Here is a 19749-nt window from a genome sequence, read left to right as displayed (position 1 = left end):
TCTTGACTTTCGACCGCAGGGTGGAAAATCGAGAAATCTTCGCTGAGCCAGCTAACGCATTTGACGTGGCAGTCGAACTGCCGATCATTCTTCAAAGTTGACCAGCCGTCAGTTGCACGCAGCATAGTACCTTTCTAAATGAGCGCAACCCTCTTTCCGGGACATAATAACCGTCCAATTACGGTGACCTTCAAAACAAACTTATCCGACAGATATTTATGGAAATTGGACAGGGCCGTCATGAGAAGTTCAGGTGAATGGTACTGATCTCTGAATACAAAGAAGTGATGAGCTGTGAACATCTATCGATAGGGATATCTACAAGGACGACATCCCTGAAAGCCACGATTAATCTAATTCTCGCGCAAGAAAATCTGTTAAAACAAATGCGATTTACAATCATGGTCAGCTCGTACGCGGCGTTCTTTCAAACACGTTTTTGGATCAGAAAAGACTATGAACGATCGTTTAAAAAATCAAAGCCGAAATCTGATGGACTGAACAGAAACAGGATAAGAAAAAAAACTTCAAGATTCGATTTGAATTTCGTTTGAGAAACTTTAGTTTTAGAAAGAAGGAATCTAAACTGCAAGAGAGACACTCCTCAGCTCTCGCTCATTTCATCTATTAAGAAGTGAGGTCAGCTCTCTTCTCCCCGGCGCATCCACAAGTCTGCAGAAGGCTAAAGTCGAAAGAACGATATAAAAAAAACGAAATTAAACGGACAGCCCTTCACTTTCAGAAAGATTTTCATCGAAGACAAAAAAGAAACTAGAAAGCCAAACTATAGTCTTCCAATCGATGATGAAACTCCGCCCGGACAAACAAAATCCTAACATACATCCAAACGATAAGAAAAATTCATGCAACGGCAAATGAAAAAAAGAACAGAAAAAAAGAAAAACTCACCAAACAAATGCCAGCGGCTTCAACCGAAAGAATACGTTTCGGAAACCGGGAGGGCAGCGAGCAAGAGCTAGAGCGAAATTGGCGATGACTGGCGAGCTGCAAGGACCAAGGCGAAGCGACAAGGTGGGAGAATCGAGAAGCAGAGACCATCTCAGCAAGCTGTTTATACTTTATAGTTGTCTAACAATGGCGGTAGAACTGAAGAGTAAGAAACGCGTCTCCCAATCTCCGAAAAGCCTGTGTCAGCGGCGCTCGACTCGAAAAACATGTGGATTCTGTAGCCAATCATGTGGGTGTGGCTCTTGGACGGACGTCCACGTGGAGATTGGAATTTAACGCTGCCACGAGTTCTGACAGTTACTGACACCGAAGATTCGACCCGACCAACTGAAAATTCGAGTTGGATCGATCGTAGGACTGAAGATTCGAATCTCTTTCTTACACTTTGACTCACTTTAAATCAACCATTAGAGGTTCCTCCGACACACCACAACGGCGGCCAAGGGAAGAGAAGAGAGCATCAAGTCCACATAAAGACGAACCAAATAAGGAGCATCCAATGTAGCTAGTAAAAATTACAGCAATTACAGGTCAAATTGTACAGTCGAACTCATCATATTATTGGTTTGATATTATATACAACCGAAACAGAGTCCGACTCCTATAAGATCAAAACTTGAAGAATGGTATAGAAGACATGTCTTGTGTGATATAGAACATAAATACAACTCAATTCTTCTGAAGAACGGCTTCCACAGCAAAAGACAGATTCTGCACAAAGTTAATCCCCATAGAATCGTTCCAACAAAAGCAATTTGACCAACTTAGGCATTTTAACATCCACTTGAGTCCAAAAGCACAACATACCACACAACTGAAACGAATCTATGGGTGAGTAATTTTCATGCAAGGTAAACAATACATGACTGCCTGTACACAACCATATCAAGAATGCCTGTAAAAAAAATTAAATTAACGGCAAGGAATATATGAAATACCCTAAGGCATACTACCACCAACAAGGCCAGGCTGTGAGAATCCGATGACACTATCATTGACAATAGCAACCTGTTCTGATGCAGCATGAAGACCCCACATTGCCATCCTATACCCCTCTGCTGTTCTTGCTCCTTCCTCTGCTATTTTCATGGCTCGTCGACACAAATCATTATACCGCAGCATCATAGATTGCTGGCAATAATCTCTTATTTCAATATTTCCTTCAGCTAACAAATCCTTACTCTTGGCATTTTTTGTCCATCTTTTCAAGACATAGTGATCAGGAAGCATAAATACATTGGCAACCCTAAATACATTCAAAACATGTCTACACAGAATCCCCATGAATTCAAACATGTGACAATCACAAGTGGCTCTTATTTCAGCAGGAATAAATTCAACATTGTTATGGTTATGATCTTCGCCAAACTTGGCAACCCTGTATGTCTTGATAGCCCCATCTTCTGTCACTTTCTTAGCAACATAACCAAAACATTCAAACAGTTCAACTTGAAATTGCTTAAACATCTCTCTAGTGTAAAGAGACGCTGCTTGTTTTTCCATAGGAGATGATGTCTTTAAATTTGGCGTTGTGTATAAAGTTTCATAATCTGCTTCAACTTCCTTATGATGCAAATTGTCCAGAGTATTATCATACTGCTGCACAAATTCTTCCAAACTGCCCCCTGCACTGATGTACTCATCAAAGAAAGAGCTGATACATTCGCTACTAGGGTTTGATGGCATTCCAGCAAAAAACACGCCTTTCAAGAAAACAGGTGCCCAAAATTTGCGATCTTCATACAACAATTCAAGCCACTCGTTCTTTCCAAGACCAAATTTTTCCAAAAGCAACTCCCACTTGGACTCAAATTCATTGATGGTGGAAGTTTCATAAATACATTTCTGAAATTCCTCCTTGAAGTTTTTGTGAGAACGATATATAGCACCAAATTTTTCTGGGAATTTTCTTTCAATATTCCACATACAATATCGATGTTGAGTCTCTGGGAACACCTTTGCAACAGCAGCTTGAATGTTCCTATCTTGGTCAGTAACTATAGAAGTCGGAGCCTTCCCTGACATTGCAGAAAGCCATACTTTGAAAAGCCAAACAAAAGATGATTCAGACTCATCTGTTAGTAGTGCACAACCAAACAAGACAGGCTGGTTATGATGATTCACTCCTATAAATGGAGCAAATGGAACCCCATATTTTTTCATCAAGTAGGATGTATCAAAGGTAACCATGTCACCAAAGTAATTATAATTCATCCTTGAGGTAGCATCAAGCCAAAAAGCATTAGTCATACAGTTATCATTGTCAACTTGTATGGCATAAAAGAAGGATGTGTTATCATTCTGCATGTGCTTAAAGTAATCAAGGATGGACTGTGTATCTCCTTTATGCAGACTTGAGATCTGATGTCTAGGTACATCAGAAGCGCCTCTGTGAGAACGCAGAAACTGGACTTGACTTGGGCTTGCTAGTGGATGATTATGTTCCCTTTCAAATGTTTTAACAACCCATATCCCTGGACCGACCTTTCTCACATTTAGCAGCGCCTTGCACCCTACCCTTGTGTCAGCTCGGTGACGCTTTTTTGTGCCTTCCTTGTTCAAACGAAATCCTTCTTTATCACAAACATATTGCTGAGCTATCATAGATTTGTCCCGCCTAGATCGATGGGAATAATTAATGCGGGTCCCGAAGCCCACACGTCTAGCATATGCATTATAGTATGCCCTTGCTTCGACTTCAGACTCAAACACCATGCCAACATATGGCTCCAAATTGGAATCTCTTTTAGTTACAAATAAGTCCCTTCCTTGAAAATCTTCCACCAATGCATTGTCACTTACACAAGCTTCGTCTTCCTGTCTTTTGTCCTCTCCTCCAGATGCTTCTGATGCATACACATTACTTCCTGCAGCGTCCATATCCTTGAAAACTTGGACCATCTGCAATTGATTCAGATTTGCCAGATCATGGTTATGACATTTCTCAAAACTCTTTACAACCCATTTAGTGGGACCTGCTCTCTTTACAGTCATTGATGCATGGCAACCTACACTAATTCCTGCTCGAGCGTGCTTGCTTGGACCTTCATTGCTTGAAGGAGAAAATCCTTCCATACTACAAACATATTGTTGTGCAGTAATGTTCCTATCACGCCTTGAGCGATGGGAATAACTGACACGGGTTCCAAAATCAAGACGCTTCGCATATGAGCTATAGAATGACCTTGCACTCTCCAAAGATTCAAATTCTAAACCCACATATGGTTCTAAAACCATACCATCCGCCTTGGGTACAACTTTCTCTATTTCCTTGTCATTGACTGCAATAGAATCGCCAGCCACGGCAGGTTCAACTGTGCAACATTCTGTAGTATCATCTTCCCCCCCAATGTCAGGTTCCATTAACTCGTGACCTTCATGTACACCTACTTCCATTGTACTAAATGCTCATATATACCTGCAATTCATAAAATTGTTAAATTTTTAGTATAACTTTAGATTATTAGCAAAAAAAAAAAAAAAAAACTACATTTTGCATTAGAATGACTATCTACTTAACATAGTGACCAACTCATTAACCTCAACAATTTCTGATATATGATCAGCTAACCACATGTGACATCAATGTGGACCTGGGGCTATAAAAAGCAATCTTATTGGGCCTCTGGCACAATGGCCATGCACATTGGTGGGCTGGCTCCCCCCCACTCCGCAATTTTATTGGGCCTTTGGCACAGTGGCCATTGGTGGGCTGGGTGGGGGTGGCTTCAGTTTAGATGTCACAAATTAATGAGTTGAACCTTCCCCCTCCCAAAAAAAAGATGCGGGTACGGGTTGTCTGTCATCCCTTCTCCCCACTTTTTGTGTGGAATTTGTTGCATAGGGAAATGGATGTAAAGGCAGCCCTATGAAGAGGAAGGGGGTAGGATATGGCCACCCCAGCCCCATCTCCTATGAGAGATTCCTTAGCCTATGGAAAAATGGGGGAATGGAGTGGGTCCCTTCCCTGTTTTTGCACGATGGGGAGGACAGGGGCAAGAGAGGGTGACCCCCATCCCCATGCCTGTATCCATGTCTCTGTGTGCCCATCTCCCTATTCTTTCTCAACGATGACAAAGAAGGGTACCCAATTCAAAGGAGGCGGGTCTGACTTTTTGAAGAAACAAATTGGTTTTAAAAATTAACTAATAACAAATTTGTCCCTATCCAACAGTCCATGTTAAATTTTGGAATAATATATTTAGAATTTAGCAATATTTGTTGACCTTTCGACTTGTCTTTTTCTTTAATAAAATTTCCCATCCTTACAAAGAAAGTCATATTTGAAAGTATAGTCTCCAGATGGTCATATTTGGAAATACGATAACTAAGAATTACGCTAACTAAGAGGACCATATTTGAAAATTACCCCCTAGAACTTTCCTGAACACATGCACAAACACAAAAATAAATAAAATCAAAACATAAAATGCAGATGAATTGAAAACTAAGACTCCACTTCTCTCTTGTCATTTAGAACTTATTCTTTCATTCTTAGCAGGTGATCCAGCAGTTGATATTTTACTGACCCAGTCAACATGTTAGTTGAACAGTCTTGCTTTAGATTGCCTCAACCGGTATAATGAAAGAACCTTTTCCAGCACTAAGCTACTTACACTCTCTGGAGGCTGCTCTATGCTATTTATGCAGCTATAAGATGCAGCGGAACACATAATAGTTCAATGGATTTACATCCCCCAGTCTGCAAATTCTGTAGCAAATGCTCTGACGAAAGAGGGAAGCTCTTACTAAAGTCTTCATGTCCTAGACATTTCTTCCACCGAATTTAGAACCCCAAACATACAGAATAGAGATTTTTATCACTGTTCGCTGTGTGATTTTATACTAACCCTGTTTAGGGGTTTAACATTATCGTGTAACTATTGTTTCTTAATAATACAACATCTCATATCCAAAAAACGAAAGATTGCATCTTCGTGACTCTGCCTCCTCGAAACCAGGTTTTTGTCAATGATTGTTTCTCACTTATTACATTTGATTGATTATGAATTTCTTAACTTATCAATTGGAACAAAAAGATTGTTGTAAGAATGAGAAATTCATAACATGCCTATTAAGAAGCAATGCCATTTTGTTTTCTCATTCCACGACGATTTTAGCTTGTTTTTTGTCAAGTATGCTAATCAAAATAAAGAGTAGTGAAGAGGGTGGGTAGTTTTAAGATGCTTTTTTAACTATTTATCTATTAGATATACTTAGAGGTTTGATTAAAATGTACTAATAGAACCCATTCATGGGCCCACATTCATGAATGGGATCCTCTCCCGATGTAAAATTTCTCATTCACAAGACTAGCACTGTGAAATAAATTTGACCAAATCCCCACTCGGCCAAAGATTTGGATTAGAGAGACACCTGTTCAGTCCTTATAGAATAGAGAGACTCATCTCACCCTAAACTCCTGTATTCGACCAACTTGAAAAGGTAAATTTCCATGACCATCTCTGTTTTTGCTTCAATTGTGTTTTGTGTGAGGAAACTACATTACAACATTTCTTACTTTTTCTATTAACTGCTTAATGATTTATTGGACTGAAAGAAAAAACATCAAGCCTACTCAATACACAGTTACATCTTCCCCAATGATAAAAGCCTAAATTCTTCTATCTATCCCTATTATTTGAACAAATTGAAATCTGATGGAAAATGTTGTGGACAGAGCCTTTGGCTCGATGGACACATGCATGTGGGCAGAGATCCATTGCGACGTCTTCAGTTCAAGTCTATCTAGGGGTATAGGGTGTAGTGTGCGTCTGTACTCAACTTTCAAACATTGAAAAAAAAAAAAAAAAGGAAATGTAGATAAGAGGCTATGACAGGTAGTAAGACATCATCTCCAATGAGAAAATTTTTAGAACTACACCTTCTTGGTTTATCTCTCTCTCACTTAGCTTTACTATATTTATTTACTCCGTGTCTCTACTTTACATTAAGCTAGAGCTAAAAAGAAAACAGAACATCTTCCTCATATCTTTTAGATTATACAGGAGAGAATTCTATAGGCTTACTGATTCCATAATTAAAACTCTTAACTATTTATGTGATTTCACTTTGAGGTTCCAGAGTTGTCTTCTTTGATTTGTCCCAATCTCTCGTTTCCAGAGTTGTCTTCCATAAATACTCTCCATTTTTGAGCTATCAGCTCCAAGTGACTAACAGTTTGTGCTGTTGGCAGAAACCGCCATATGCTTCTCAGGGATGTGTAGTTCCTAGAATGGCAAACTAACAATGCTTTTCATTCATAGCCTGCCATCGATTCCATCGTGTTAACCCTTTTCCTTCTACCATGATCACTAATAGGACTGGTAAGCAGATTGTGATCTCTTTCTATTTAATCTGAGAAAAGAATTTCTCTTTTACCCTTCAGGAATCCATTAATATTTTTGGATTCTTGAGCCTCTTTCTGTGACTAACTTCCGAAAGAAAATGTATGAAGTTCCAGAGGTATTTGCCGGGTTGGCGCTTTTGAGACAACTTGACAACGTAATTCTGAGTTTGGTTCACTTGGCAATGGAGCTGCTGAAGCTACTGACGTAAACTTAACTCATATTGTTTCACTTTTTTTTCCTTCTTGGAACAAGCTTTGACATTGTTTCGTGAATAATAAAAATAAACTTTAAAGTAATAAATTTCTCAATGGTTGGCGTATTTGTGCATGAGTTTTAAGCTAGTTGACCAGAAGAAAATCTGAGAAACTGAGCAACATAAAGATATGATCACTTTTTTCTTGAGGACTGGGAACTTCATCTTTGAGAGCCAAGACATGACGCAAGGAGGCTTCCAAGTGATCATAAGAAAGTAGGCTGAAAATTAAGCATGGCATCGCCCAACCAAAACCTAAATCTGACCCCATCCCTGCCCCAAACCGCATCCCTACCCTAGGCTAATTCAAACAAAAAGCAAATATCGGGGAGGAAAAACAAAAAAAAAAAAAAGAACGAATCATAAATATAATAATCAAAAAGTAAGTATTGTAGAACTAACCTTTCCCTTAGTCGAATGAGCTGAATTCGACGCCAAACGAGCAGCACCTCCCTCTCGGCAGAGTAGACGACGCAAAAAACATCAAAAAATGAAAAAAGAAGGGATAGGTGGAATTGATCCTCATTCTAGAATAATTTATCGGATTTAAGATAAGGAACGGGAAATGGATCTTAAGAGACGAAGGGGGAGTGAGGGTTTAGTTTGCGTTCGTGGAAGGAGACAGAGAGGAAACAGAAAATCTATTAAGTTTAATTACCATAATACCCCTCAAAATATTACATAGTTACTTGAGTTAATTTTTATCCTAGTAAAGTTAAAAATTAATTTTAGAATCCAAGATTACGTAGACAATTGTGCCTTGTTTTAGGGTTACATATGTCAATTCTTCTTTTCTAATTTCGCTTAAATTTTATTTGTTTGTTTTTTTTTTTTTTTGAGAAAATGACGTGAATTTAAAAATAAGAGGAAAATATGAAATCAATTTTTTTATTTTTTAAATGAATAAATCCAATAATTAACTAATAATCCCGTTTAACTATCACACCTTTTTCGGATAAATCAAATGAACTAATTTTCTCATTGAATTTTTTTATTAGAAAATATTATTTTTAACCGATTTTCTTACATTTATGCTGTCATAGAAACCCACATAAAAGTTATTTATGATGTTTGTATTAATAATAGAAATAAATTATTTTTTATAAATAATAAAAATAAAGTTAAAAGTAAGAGGTAAGTGATCAGGAACCCTTTTAGAGATCATTGGTTTATTTTTCTTACAGTTCCTATTGAAGCAATAGCAACTTATTTTCTGATAATTTTTAGCATTTCTTAAAGGTGAGAAGAACTAAGAAGAATCAAAAGGATAAAATTTTCGATTCAAAAAATGGCATAAATGCTGAAAAAAATAGTCAACTGGAAAATTTTCTTACGACATTTTTTTCTACCCTGTCATATTGACATAAACACACCTTGACTTTTAAGGGAATTTCCCTTAAATACCCATTTAAAATAAAATATTTTCAAAAATACCGACATCATCAAAATATTTCTAAAACTACCCAACTTTGATCGGTCAAACTTATGTGTTCAGTCAAAAGCGACATGTAAGCTTTGACTGCTTATGTGTCGCCACATCATCAATTCAGTAAACATAGATCAACACGTCGTCTGACACGTCATTATTCTACCACGTCATATGCCACGTAAGCTGTTCATTAAATAAAAATTAAATAATTTAAAAAAAAAAAATCAGATATATTTTTTATTACCTAATATCTACAATATTGAATATTTATCTTTGGGAAAAGTAATAAATTTTATGTCTCGAAGCCTAAAAATTATTTTAGAGTTTAAAAATATAATTTATTTGTATAATTTTTATCACATTATTTAAAAAATAATAAATTATTAAAAATATATATTAGTTAATTAAAAATCTTACAACACCTTTTATTATCAATTAAAAATTTTTATTAACTAAAAAAATATGAAAATTTTACTTGAGTTTAAAAAATAAATGTACCGGTACACTTTTTATTACCTTATATTTAAAATAATAAGTTATAAAAAATCTTACTCTTACCATTTTAACACCTTTTTATTATCGATTTAAAAATTATTTTAATAAAAAAATTTGAAAATTTTAGTTTTGAGTTTAAAAATCAAATTTATCAATATGTTTTTTTTCAAATTTATTATTACCTTATATTTAAAATAATTAAAAATACAAAAATTATATAATTAATTAAAAAATCTTACTCTTACTAATTTAATATATTTTATTATCGATTTAAAATATTTTTTAATTTTTTAATTGAGAGGGGGGCGTCGAGGGCGAGGTCTGAGGGCGAGCGGTGGGGAGCAACGGCAGCAGGCACTGCGAGAGGGGAAAGGAGAGGGGGGAAGAGGAGAGGAGAGGAGAGGAGGCCGAGACTGAGCGACGGCAGCAAGAGGAGAGAGGGCGAGGCCCGAGGAGGCCGAGGCCGACGAGCGGTGAGAGGCCGAGAGGAGAGGGGGAAAGAGGAGAGGAAGTCGAGGCCAAGCGGCGGCGAGAGGGCGAGAGAAGAGGGGGCGAGAGGAGAGGAGAGGAGGCCGAGGCCGAGTAGCGGCAAGACGGCGAGAGGAGAGGAGGCAGAGGCCAAACGGCGGCGAGAGGGTGAGAGGAGAGGAGAGGAGGCCGAGCGACGGTGGCGAGAGGGCGAGAGGAGAGGGAGTGAGAGGAGAGGAGAAAGATGAGAGGGGACACATAAGGCATTTAAAATAACTTATTTTGAAAAACAATGCGGTGGAATATGGTGAGGATTGTTTAATTTTTTATTTAATGACGTGTCAGCTTACGTGGCAGATGACGTGGTAAAATAATGACATGGCAGACGACGTGTCGATCTGTGTGTATTGCAATGATGGCGTGGCGACACATAAGCAATCAAAGCTTACGTGTCACTTTTGACTGCAAACATAAGCATTTGACTAGTCAAAGTTGGATAGTTTTAGAAATATTTTGATGACGTTGGTATTTTTGAAAATATTTTATTTTAAATGGGTATTTAAGGGAAATTCCTGACTTTTAATTAATCTCGTGTCTTATAAATATGAAATACCTTGGAGTGATTCTTGAAGGAGTAAAGGTTCTTGAAACTCTTTTTACGTTTAAGTGAGATTGAGAAAAGTTGGGCTTGATTATGCAAACTCAGGGGCAATCCCTTGAATCTTTGGGATTCAAAGTAGTTTGACCCATTTTATACAATTATCCCCTTCTTTTAACAATTTCTCCGCAGCCCCAGAATGCAGCAAGCCCCCTCCCTCTTCTCCTTTCTGTGTCTGAAACCATTCAAAATCCTTCGGCTATGAACAAAAAATAAAAATTTATTGCGTACGAGACATCTGGAATCGTCCAATGGCCTACAACGAAACCAAAGCAATTAGCACTGAGAGTAAGGTGAGAGCAACACTGCGCGGCGTCAACGAGAGTCTCTCACTGCCATTTTCTATCTGAATCGGGAAGAGGCAATCGCCCTGTGACATGTTCTTGGTGGTTATCTTGGCCAGCCCGTTGAAGTTACAGGCTTGCACATCCTGGTCTTGCATCTGAAAATACATGTTGAAAGCATAGGAAGCGTTTGCAGAAGCATCCAAGTTATTGCAGGAACACCCATATCCAAGAGCAGTGCAGTCACCGTTTGAGCAAGCGTAGTCCATATTAGCAGGCAACTTACTCGTACTTTTGGCCTCCTTATTCAACACACACCACTGCTTTTCCAAGTACTGCACCCCTTTGGCTGGAAGCAAGTTTTTATCATTTCCATGGCCGGTTAGATCCATTGGGAACTTGGGTTTGCCGTCGTAACTAAAGATGCCCCAGTGCCGCTCAAAGTTTCCCGGAGCAATACTCTTTTGGTCTTCATCAAGCAAACCAAAGAGGTAAACTTCTAGGGGTCCCGGCCGTAATGGAGTGCCCTTTTTAGCAGCAAGCCTCTTCAGAAATCCGTCATAGAATCTCTTTGCATTTTTTACAGTTGCATGTTTGTCACCGTCTGTAGGCCACCCTACTTCCCCAACTACGATCTTTAAGTCAGGTACGCCTGCTCTCTTCAGCGACCAAACTAATGTATCGTAGTTGGCTTCAAACACATTGTCGTAGTGCTTACCGCCATCATCTAGACCTTTGCCGGTATCGTCAAAGAAAGCAAAATCTTCGGGGAAATCAGAGCTGTAATAGAGACTGAGGAAAGGATAGATGTTTACTATGAAGGGTGCTTTGCTTGAATTCAGGAACTTCACTATGGTTTGCATCACGCTTCGAATGTCAGAACGGAAGTTACCCGTCGATGGCACTGGTTGGTGTGCCGGTGATCCGTAGACATCGGCATTTAGGGGAACAGTGGCTTTGATCTTGCCGCCTACGCCAGCCTCGTCGAGGGCCTTTTGGATGTTCTGTAAGGCAGGAAGTGTGTCGTTCACAAAGGTTTCATTGTAACTCTTTAGGAAGGGTTCATTTCCAACTGCCACATATCTGTCGACAATATCATCAATGAGATTACAAGTCTTGTCCAGAAAAAGACCCAGATGAAAAGATTATGACAACAGGGTAAAAATACCATGCAGGGTCTCTCTAAGCCTGATTAGAATCAAAACTCCTATTCTAAAGCAACTAAACCTTGTTCGACTTTAGCCAGCTAACAAATCTAAGAACTCTGCGCCTCCAAATCCATGAAGAATTGGTAATAACTTCAAATTAATAAAAAAATCAAGTTATCACCAAGATCGTCGCGTTACCTGATATCGACCCCTCCATCGTAAAGGTGGCGGGTGACGTTCTGCTTCACCCACTCCTGAGCATTTTTGTAATCTTTACTCATGAGATGTAACATGTCGTTAGGAATGGCAACGATGACCTGAATATCCGTCCCGGCTAAAGAACTGACTGTCCAAGAATCAGCGTCGAACAGCTTAACCTTCTGGATATTATTCGCTTTGATCATTTCCACGACGGTACTGGGAGGCAAGAGGTGAGAGGCCATGGTACCCCAGTTGACTCCGATGCCTTGAACCAAAGTGGCGCATAGGAGGAGACCGGTCGAGAGCCATATCATGGCGCTGTGGGCACGGATCATGGTTCCAGCCCGTCAACGGAGAGGACCAGCAAGGGAAAGAGGCTGGGTATGAGCTTCGGGGTAGATATTGGGGTTGCAGAATGGGAAGGAGTTGGAAGAGGTTAGAGAGACAGAGAAACAGAAGAGAGGAACAAATGCTTCTCCACCGGTGGAAATGTTCAAACGGCAGTTGGAAGTTGATGGATCTCCGAATTCCGGCACGAAACTGGCATTTGTTAAAATTAGCTAATCGAAGTGGCACTGAAACCGATTCCATTTTTTTGGTATTTCAAAACCAATTCATGCTATGAAGTTGTAAACATATAGTCACTGATTTTCTGTACCACTTGGTCACCCGCCCCCATCAAATTCTCACAATTGCCTCTAAAAGAGTTTTAAAATTTCATTATATTCTAACTCTTTTTTTTTTCTTTTTTCCGGATGGGAATGAAGTCTATTAAACTCCGACAACAAAGGTCCGCCATTGGGGTGGCACGAGCCGAGCCAAACTTAAACCTACATATGTTTGAGCTTTGCTTGATCTAAATACTTCAAACTCGAGCTCAGCCTCAAGCGTAAAATTGGAATCGAGCTCGAGTCCAAAAAATTTAACCGAGTTTGAACTCGAGCTCGAGCCGGGTTCAAGTTCCAACTTACATTTAAAGTTACAAAAATAAATAAATAAAATATTGTGATGAACTTAGTACCATTAAATTGCGAGCTATCACAGAGGAGTCCAAGACTTTGCAATAAAGCATATTAATTATAATAATCATCTTAATAGACATAAAAGAAAGAGCAAACACCTCTATCAATAGTATTTATTCCATATACAATCAACAACATTAGATATTGAAGAACCCAAAAGGTCTAAATGATCGGTTGGGTTTTTAGGTTTGAGGTAAATAAGAGCAACTATCAACCAACTAAAGAGGGAATTGATGAGAGCAATTAGAGTAAATAGTATTTTTGTAAAAAAATATATGTTAACGAGTCGACTCAAGAGTTAACAAGCTAAACTTGGGAAATCTCGAGCTTATTAGGCGTCCTTTGATATCTCTAAGACATTGCCCTTTATCCTTTGCCAATGAGCTAGAGAAAGCTCCATTCCCTATGCCAATACGCTGGTTGATCAAATCTTCAACAACTTGCAACTCTCTCTCTCTCTCTCTCTCTAAGCCTCTCAACTTCCTCCCCTTCTCAAGAAACTAGTCCTTAATGGCTTCTCGCAGGGAAACCAGCAAAGGCTCAAAATTGTCTCAACCCATCCTAGAACAAAAATGTGCTTAATTCAGAACCATACAAGATCAGACTTTTCCAAAACACCTCACTAGACCCTAAAAAAAAACATAACTTTAACTGGAGATTAGGATTCTCTCTCAAAGACGTGAACTTTAGAAACTTAGAAGAGTTTTGACACTTCTATGTGAGCCAACACTTGAAGTCCTTGAGTCGGGGTTGGCATTTCTTTGGCATCCTAGATGAAGGAGATAATCCAGGTTGGATCCTATCTAAAAAAGTATGGAATGCATGTTTTACCCATATGTAGTGTGTTTTGCAATTTGAGAATGAATAATTGAATACATGTTGGTTAATTGTATTCTCAAGTTGGTAATGTTTTAGATATTTTGATATGTATGGACTCTAATTTGTTAGCCCCAAGACTTCTCCAAGTACCAAAGATGTATATGGTGGAGGAATCATTACGAAGAGCCAAAGACCACCGAAAATTATTATGACCCAATGCCTTAAACCCTCATTCTTACTCGCTCCCAAGTCCCAACTCTAAAATCTTCAACCAGACAAAAGAGGGTCTACACCTAAACTACCACTTGTAGAGATACAAAAGAGGGCATACACCTAAACTGCCTACTCCTAAATTATCCACTTATAGAGCCACAAAAGATAGTCTACATGTGAGAGGGAGTGTTTGTTAGTCAACTAATAAAGTCTTCAACTCCTAAAATGATTAGTCAACTTAGGAAACCTCTTTACCAACTAATAAACTCAAGATCTTTGTATTGACTAATATATGTGGGACTATTCCTTAACACTCCGCCTCAGGTGTAGATCCTCTTTTGCGACTCTACAAGTGAATAATTTAGGAATAGGTAGTTTAGGTGTAGGCCTTTTTTTTTTTTTGGGGGGGGGGGGGCGCCTGCACCTAAACTATTTACTTGTTGAGCCACAAAAGAGGGCATACACCTAAACTATCCACTTATAGAGCTACAAAATAGGGCCTAAACCTAAACTGCCTACTCCTAAATTATCCACTTGTAGAACCACAAAAGGGGGTCTACACATGAGGGGGAGTGTTAAGGAATGTTATGTTGGTTCCAAGACCTATCATTTTGGGATAGGGCCTTGGACCCAATTTAACATGGTATCAGAGCGGGTACTCATATGTGGGCCTGCACCTAAACTATTGATTTATAAAGCCACAAAAGAGGGCCTACAACTAAACTATCCACTTGTAGAGCCACAAAAAAGGGCCTACACCTAAACTACCTACTCCTAAATTATGCACTTGTAGAGCCACAAAAGATGGTCTACACGTGAGGGGGAGTGTTAAGGAATAGTCCCACATAAATTAGTGAGTACAAAGATCTTGAGTTTATTAGTTAGTAAAGAGGTTTCCTAAGTTGACTAGTCATTTTTTTCTTCAAAAAATTCAAGCAAATTATTCAATATGATTCTTCATCAACATGAAATTCTGCTTGTTGTGTGTGATAGAACAAAAGGAAGAAAAGTAAATGAAGCCAAATACATAAACTGAAATAATGAATCAGTAAGAAATAAAAATCATATTTGGGTAATAATTAAGAAGTTTTAAGGATAACCAACTTCTTATAAATCTCTCCATTGGTCAAACTAAAGAGTTCAAATTGATGAAAAACATCTTCCTCTTCCATGCAGGAGCCTCTTCATACACACAACACAGATAACGTATCAGAGAGAAAATCTTCCAGGAGTCGCTAAAAGCCACCTGATAATTGACCATGCAGAGCAGAATCGTGCTACATTCACATGCTAGGGTTGACTAAGCAACGCTGAAAAGTTTGAATCAAGTTTCTTAAACTGTTAGCCGCCTGAAAGATTTGAAAATATGGCAAATTCATAAACTTGATTTGAGCTTGCTGAAATGGGGATTAGAATGGGTCTCTTTGGTATTACCAATATACCGAGAGTTTAACTCCCATCTTTCTTTCGTATGTCGATATCAATTGGAATCAGAAGGAAATTTATAATAAACAAATCTTTTTTGCACAAAAGTCAGATGGAATGTTAAGAATTTTACGTATCAGAGTAAGATTGCATGACCCTGAGATCTCTTGAGTTGCGTCCAAAGCTTGAAAAGCAGCGGGAGAGAAAAATTTTCATCACGTAACCTTTTTCCTTTCTCTGTAAAGCCGCCTTCACATCTTCACTCGTTGAATACGAGCATTGAATAAACGGATACCTCTAACCAAAATGAATGGCCATGGAGTGGCTTGGCAACCCTTTCATCTTGACTTCTGGGACGCACAACAATGTCCCTTCCCTTTGTCTTTCCTCCTCCCTACTCGCTGCCCATGAAAGGGCCCGTCTCTTATTTTAAAGATTTATCACCGTTACGGCTGTTTCATCCGAAGCCAGAATCTCTCCCAACGATCACCTGTATCCTCCTGATCCCTCTCCTCCATGGAAAGAATCCACGCTGGAAGAAGCCTCATGTCTCTTGTGTCTTTCTCCGTTCTTCTGAATCTCTTCTTGTCCTATTTTTTCGTCTTCGGGGGGTGTGATCTAACTTGGAGCAGAGAATCAGCTAAAGATGCTGAAGCTGCGGCGTCCGTTTACTGCTCCGGCCATGGCGAGGCCTTCGTGGACGGGCCTTTGGATGAGCAAGGGAGACACGTCTGCGAGTGCCATGCATGCTATGGAGGGCCTGACTGCTCGGAATTCCAGTCCGGTTGTCCGGCTGACGTCAACAGGTAAGTGAGCCGTTGTCCGCTTAATTCCATAAGCATAGAGGGCTTAGACCAGCGGCAGGATTCAGGAAAAAACAGGGAAGAAGAAGATATAATAGTTAAAACAGTTGTGAGCAGTTGGTTGTTTACAAGGGAATTTTATACCTTGTTGGTTGTTTATATATTAGAGTTATATAACAGGGTGAGCTGTGAATGTAATCAGTTGCGAAGTTTTGCAGGGAACTATGTAAATTTTATGATTTTCTGGGAAAAAAAATTGTGTTTAATTAACCCATTTAAATGAAGTAGTTAGTGTTAGGAAAAGTGGTAAGGAGTTCTTAGTACTGAGGAATAGAATTTTCATTAAAAGTTCTTTTTCCTGGCATTGAAAGCCTAATCAAAACTTGATACTTTGGCAGCGGGGATCCATTGTTCCTGGAGCCATTTTGGAGGCAGCATGAAGCTTCTGGTTCCATAACAGAGGTTGCTTGGCATAGGATGAGTTATTCAATGAATGAAGGCAATCTGATCTCTGTGGAGCTCGAGAGGCAAATCAGACGGCTTCACTCGGTTGTGGGAAATGCAAACACCACTGGAAGGTATATTGTCTTCGGTGTAGGATCAATGCAACTACTTGGAGCTGCCGTCTCTGCTCTTTCTGCAAAAAGTTCGACACCACCACCTGCAAGAGTAGTAGCATCTGTTCCATATTACGGTGTTAGTTCTATAACCCCATGAACTCAAAAGCTAAAAACAAGAATGGTTTACTCATGATTTGTCTCTGCATCTAATTTCTAGTTTTTTTAATTTTGTTGAGTGTGATCATCGCTTGTGGCAGGCGTATAGAACCCAATCAACGACTTTTAAGGGAAGGGATTACGAGTGGAGTGGAGATGCGTCCAGATGGAGAAATTCATCTGACCAGTCCGTGAACTTCATCGAATTTGTGACATCACCCAATAATCCAGATGGACAGCCTAAAGAATCAATCCTTAAACATCTGGTTCAAGTCGACACAATTCACGATCACGCTTATTACTGGCCTCAGTTCACGGCAATTCAAGGTCCTGCAGATGAAGATCTGATGCTCTTCTCCCTTTCCAAGCTCACCGGTCATGCTGGCAGCAGATTTGGGTGATGCACTAATTCTTTTTCACTGATATTGCAGTAATCGTCATCTTCCTCAAGTAAACATTTGATGACAATGGCATCTGTATTCTCTAACTCTCAAGTCAATTATGTCGTATGTGTTCACCCAGGTGGGCTCTAATAAAAGACAAGGATGTGTACGAGAGAATGTTGTCCTACGTGCGGATAAACACCCTCGGGGTTTCTCGCGACACCCAGCTGAGAGCTCTGAGACTGATCAGAGCAGCGTTGAAGGGAGAAGGAAGGGAATTATTTGAGTTTGGATACAAAACAATGAGGAAACGATGGGTCGAACTGAGTGCAGCCCTGGCACCCTCCGGACGTTTCTCCCTCCAAAAAATTGCTCCTCGGCATTGCTCATATTTCAAAGAAGTTACGGGTCCGTCTCCAGGTGGGTTTGGTTTCCTTGCTGTGTTAGATTATCCTTCATCTTGTATTTTTAATTGAGTATTAATGGCACGACAGGTTATGCATGGTTGAAGTGCGAGCATGAGGAAGACGAAGACTGCTATGCTGTTCTCAGAGCTGCGGGAATAATCGGCCGTGAGGGTAGCGAGTTTGAAGCGGAATCGCGCTACGTGCGCCTAAGCCTTCTGAAGAGTGGAGATGTTTTCGATGTGCTGCTGCGCCGCATTCAAGAATTAGTAGGGGAGAAAGATACGGTATAAAAAGTGATTCATCTTTATTCTAGGGAAGAAGGGTGGCCGACTTTATAATTTTAAAATTTTTAAGAAAAGAAAATAATTTATTTACTTAATATAATTGAGTAATAGCTGTGATACAACTCTTTTATATTTTTTATACTTATAATTTTAAGTACTTCTGTAATAAAAAAAAATTCTTAGTATTTAAGAATAAAATTTTCATTTTGTACTCTTATTTATAATGAAGGATGTGGTAGAAGGATTAGAAAACTCTGATAGATGATAATAAGTAAAATGCTTTGAAAATACATAACCAACCTAACATGCATTTGCAAATCCTTCAATAATAGTATACTCAAATGTTATTTTTGGTTTATTTGTGTTAGAAAAATATTTGTTTTCTTCTTTCACAAGGAAAAAAAAAAAAGAAGGAGAAGAATAGAACAAGGGGTATAAGGAAAGGAAGAAAAACAACTTAACGTAAAAAAAAAAATCGTTCCAAACGAATTTTGAAATACGTTGGGAAGAGGGTTTTCTCCGTATTGAAATTACATTAAATGACTAAATATTATTTACTCAACTTAATTAGTCATTATTAAGTAAGATTAGTTACTTTTAGTTATTGGTCAATTAGCTCTTAATCATATTGTTTAACCATGCCCTTCTGCCACCATGAAAAGCTTCAAGAAAAGAAAATTTTCAAGAACTCATAACACTAAACTGCTTTCAATAGAAAAAAATAAAAAGTAAGTAAATACATGGCATATAAGAGTATGAGATGTATTTTGCATGGTTCTGTAGATTCCAACTCAAAATTTTATATGAAAATGACTTAGAAGAATAGTAAAAAAAAAGTAATATTAATGAATAATCCCACATGGATTAGTGAGACTAAAGATCTTGAGTTTATTAATTGGAAAAGAGGTTTCCAAAGTTGGCTAGTCATTTTGGGATAGGTCTTGGACCCAATTTAACATAGTATTAGATCAAGTACTCGTATGTGGATCTCCACCCAAATTATCCACATTCCTACGCGTGAATTTGGACTGACTAATAAATTAATTAGGCAGGTATGAATGTCATAAATGAGATATGATTTGATGTTGTGTTGGAACTTGGAAGGATTCAAAGATTGGATGTCAATTCAATTGTTTTTTATTCATTGAAAGAGAACAATTAGTTGTTCTATCGAGATTAGTAAATCTATTCTAAAACCCAATTTTCCAAGTATAAATGATATTGTTGATTTCATTTTTCAAACCAATTACACCAATCTTAATAATGTAGATTGCACTGTAATTCACTTTTACTTCCGTTCTTGCTAGGTAATCTATTATTCATTAAAAATTATTATAATTTTCTTTTTTCTCTCTTTTACTCATTATAAATCTTTAATTTATAATAATAAAAAAATTATTATTCAATATGTGATGAAACAAC

The 19749-nt window shown here is 38.6% G+C and overlaps 3 protein-coding genes across 3 annotated transcripts; 1 reads left to right on the top strand and 2 right to left on the bottom strand.

Moving 5' to 3' along the window:
* Window positions 1-1659: 1659 nt before the first annotated feature.
* LOC137945879 (protein FAR1-RELATED SEQUENCE 9-like) lies at window positions 1660-8147 on the bottom strand. The gene is made up of 2 exons (XM_068791949.1): window positions 7975-8147; window positions 1660-4387 (listed from the first exon to the last, which is right to left on the bottom strand). Exon 2 carries the CDS (start codon window positions 4363-4365, stop codon window positions 1909-1911), a length of 2457 nt encoding a protein of 818 aa, XP_068648050.1. The 5' UTR covers window positions 4366-4387; window positions 7975-8147; the 3' UTR covers window positions 1660-1908.
* Window positions 8148-10878: 2731 nt separating this feature from the next.
* On the bottom strand, window positions 10879-12590 carry LOC137946919 (glucan endo-1,3-beta-glucosidase 8-like). Its single transcript, XM_068793200.1, has 2 exons — window positions 12253-12590; window positions 10879-11989 (listed from the first exon to the last, which is right to left on the bottom strand). The coding sequence occupies exons 1-2, from the start codon at window positions 12588-12590 to the stop codon at window positions 10879-10881; spliced, it is 1449 nt and encodes a 482-aa protein (XP_068649301.1).
* A 3690-nt stretch (window positions 12591-16280) lies between these two features.
* LOC137946881 (tryptophan aminotransferase-related protein 3-like) lies at window positions 16281-18333 on the top strand. The gene is made up of 5 exons (XM_068793166.1): window positions 16281-16540; window positions 16936-17233; window positions 17355-17650; window positions 17776-18056; window positions 18131-18333. The coding sequence occupies exons 1-5, from the start codon at window positions 16281-16283 to the stop codon at window positions 18331-18333; spliced, it is 1338 nt and encodes a 445-aa protein (XP_068649267.1).
* Window positions 18334-19749: the final 1416 nt, after the last annotated feature.

Source organism: Aristolochia californica, unplaced genomic scaffold (assembly GCF_029961685.1).
Source record: "Aristolochia californica isolate CCGP_79_NKW_82.1479 unplaced genomic scaffold, dmAriCali1.0.hap1 SCAF_12, whole genome shotgun sequence".
Lineage (NCBI taxonomy): Eukaryota > Viridiplantae > Streptophyta > Magnoliopsida > Piperales > Aristolochiaceae > Aristolochia > Aristolochia californica.
The sequence above is the reverse complement of the archived record's forward strand: the minus strand, read 5'-3'. Positions and strand labels throughout refer to the sequence as shown.

Coding starts and splice junctions, on each gene's coding strand:
- LOC137946919 (XM_068793200.1), bottom strand. CDS start 12,590: ATGATCCGTGCCCACAGCGCCATGATATGGCTCTCGACCGGTCTCCTC. Junction 11,990..12,252: donor GATGGAGGGGTCGATATCAG/GTAACGCGACGA, acceptor TATTGTCGACAG/ATATGTGGCAGTTGGAAATG.
- LOC137945879 (XM_068791949.1), bottom strand. CDS start 4,365: ATGGAAGTAGGTGTACATGAAGGTCACGAGTTAATGGAACCTGACATT.
- LOC137946881 (XM_068793166.1), top strand. CDS start 16,281: ATGTCTCTTGTGTCTTTCTCCGTTCTTCTGAATCTCTTCTTGTCCTAT. Junction 17,234..17,354: donor CATCTGTTCCATATTACGGT/GTTAGTTCTATA, acceptor CGCTTGTGGCAG/GCGTATAGAACCCAATCAAC. Junction 18,057..18,130: donor AGTTACGGGTCCGTCTCCAG/GTGGGTTTGGTT, acceptor ATGGCACGACAG/GTTATGCATGGTTGAAGTGC.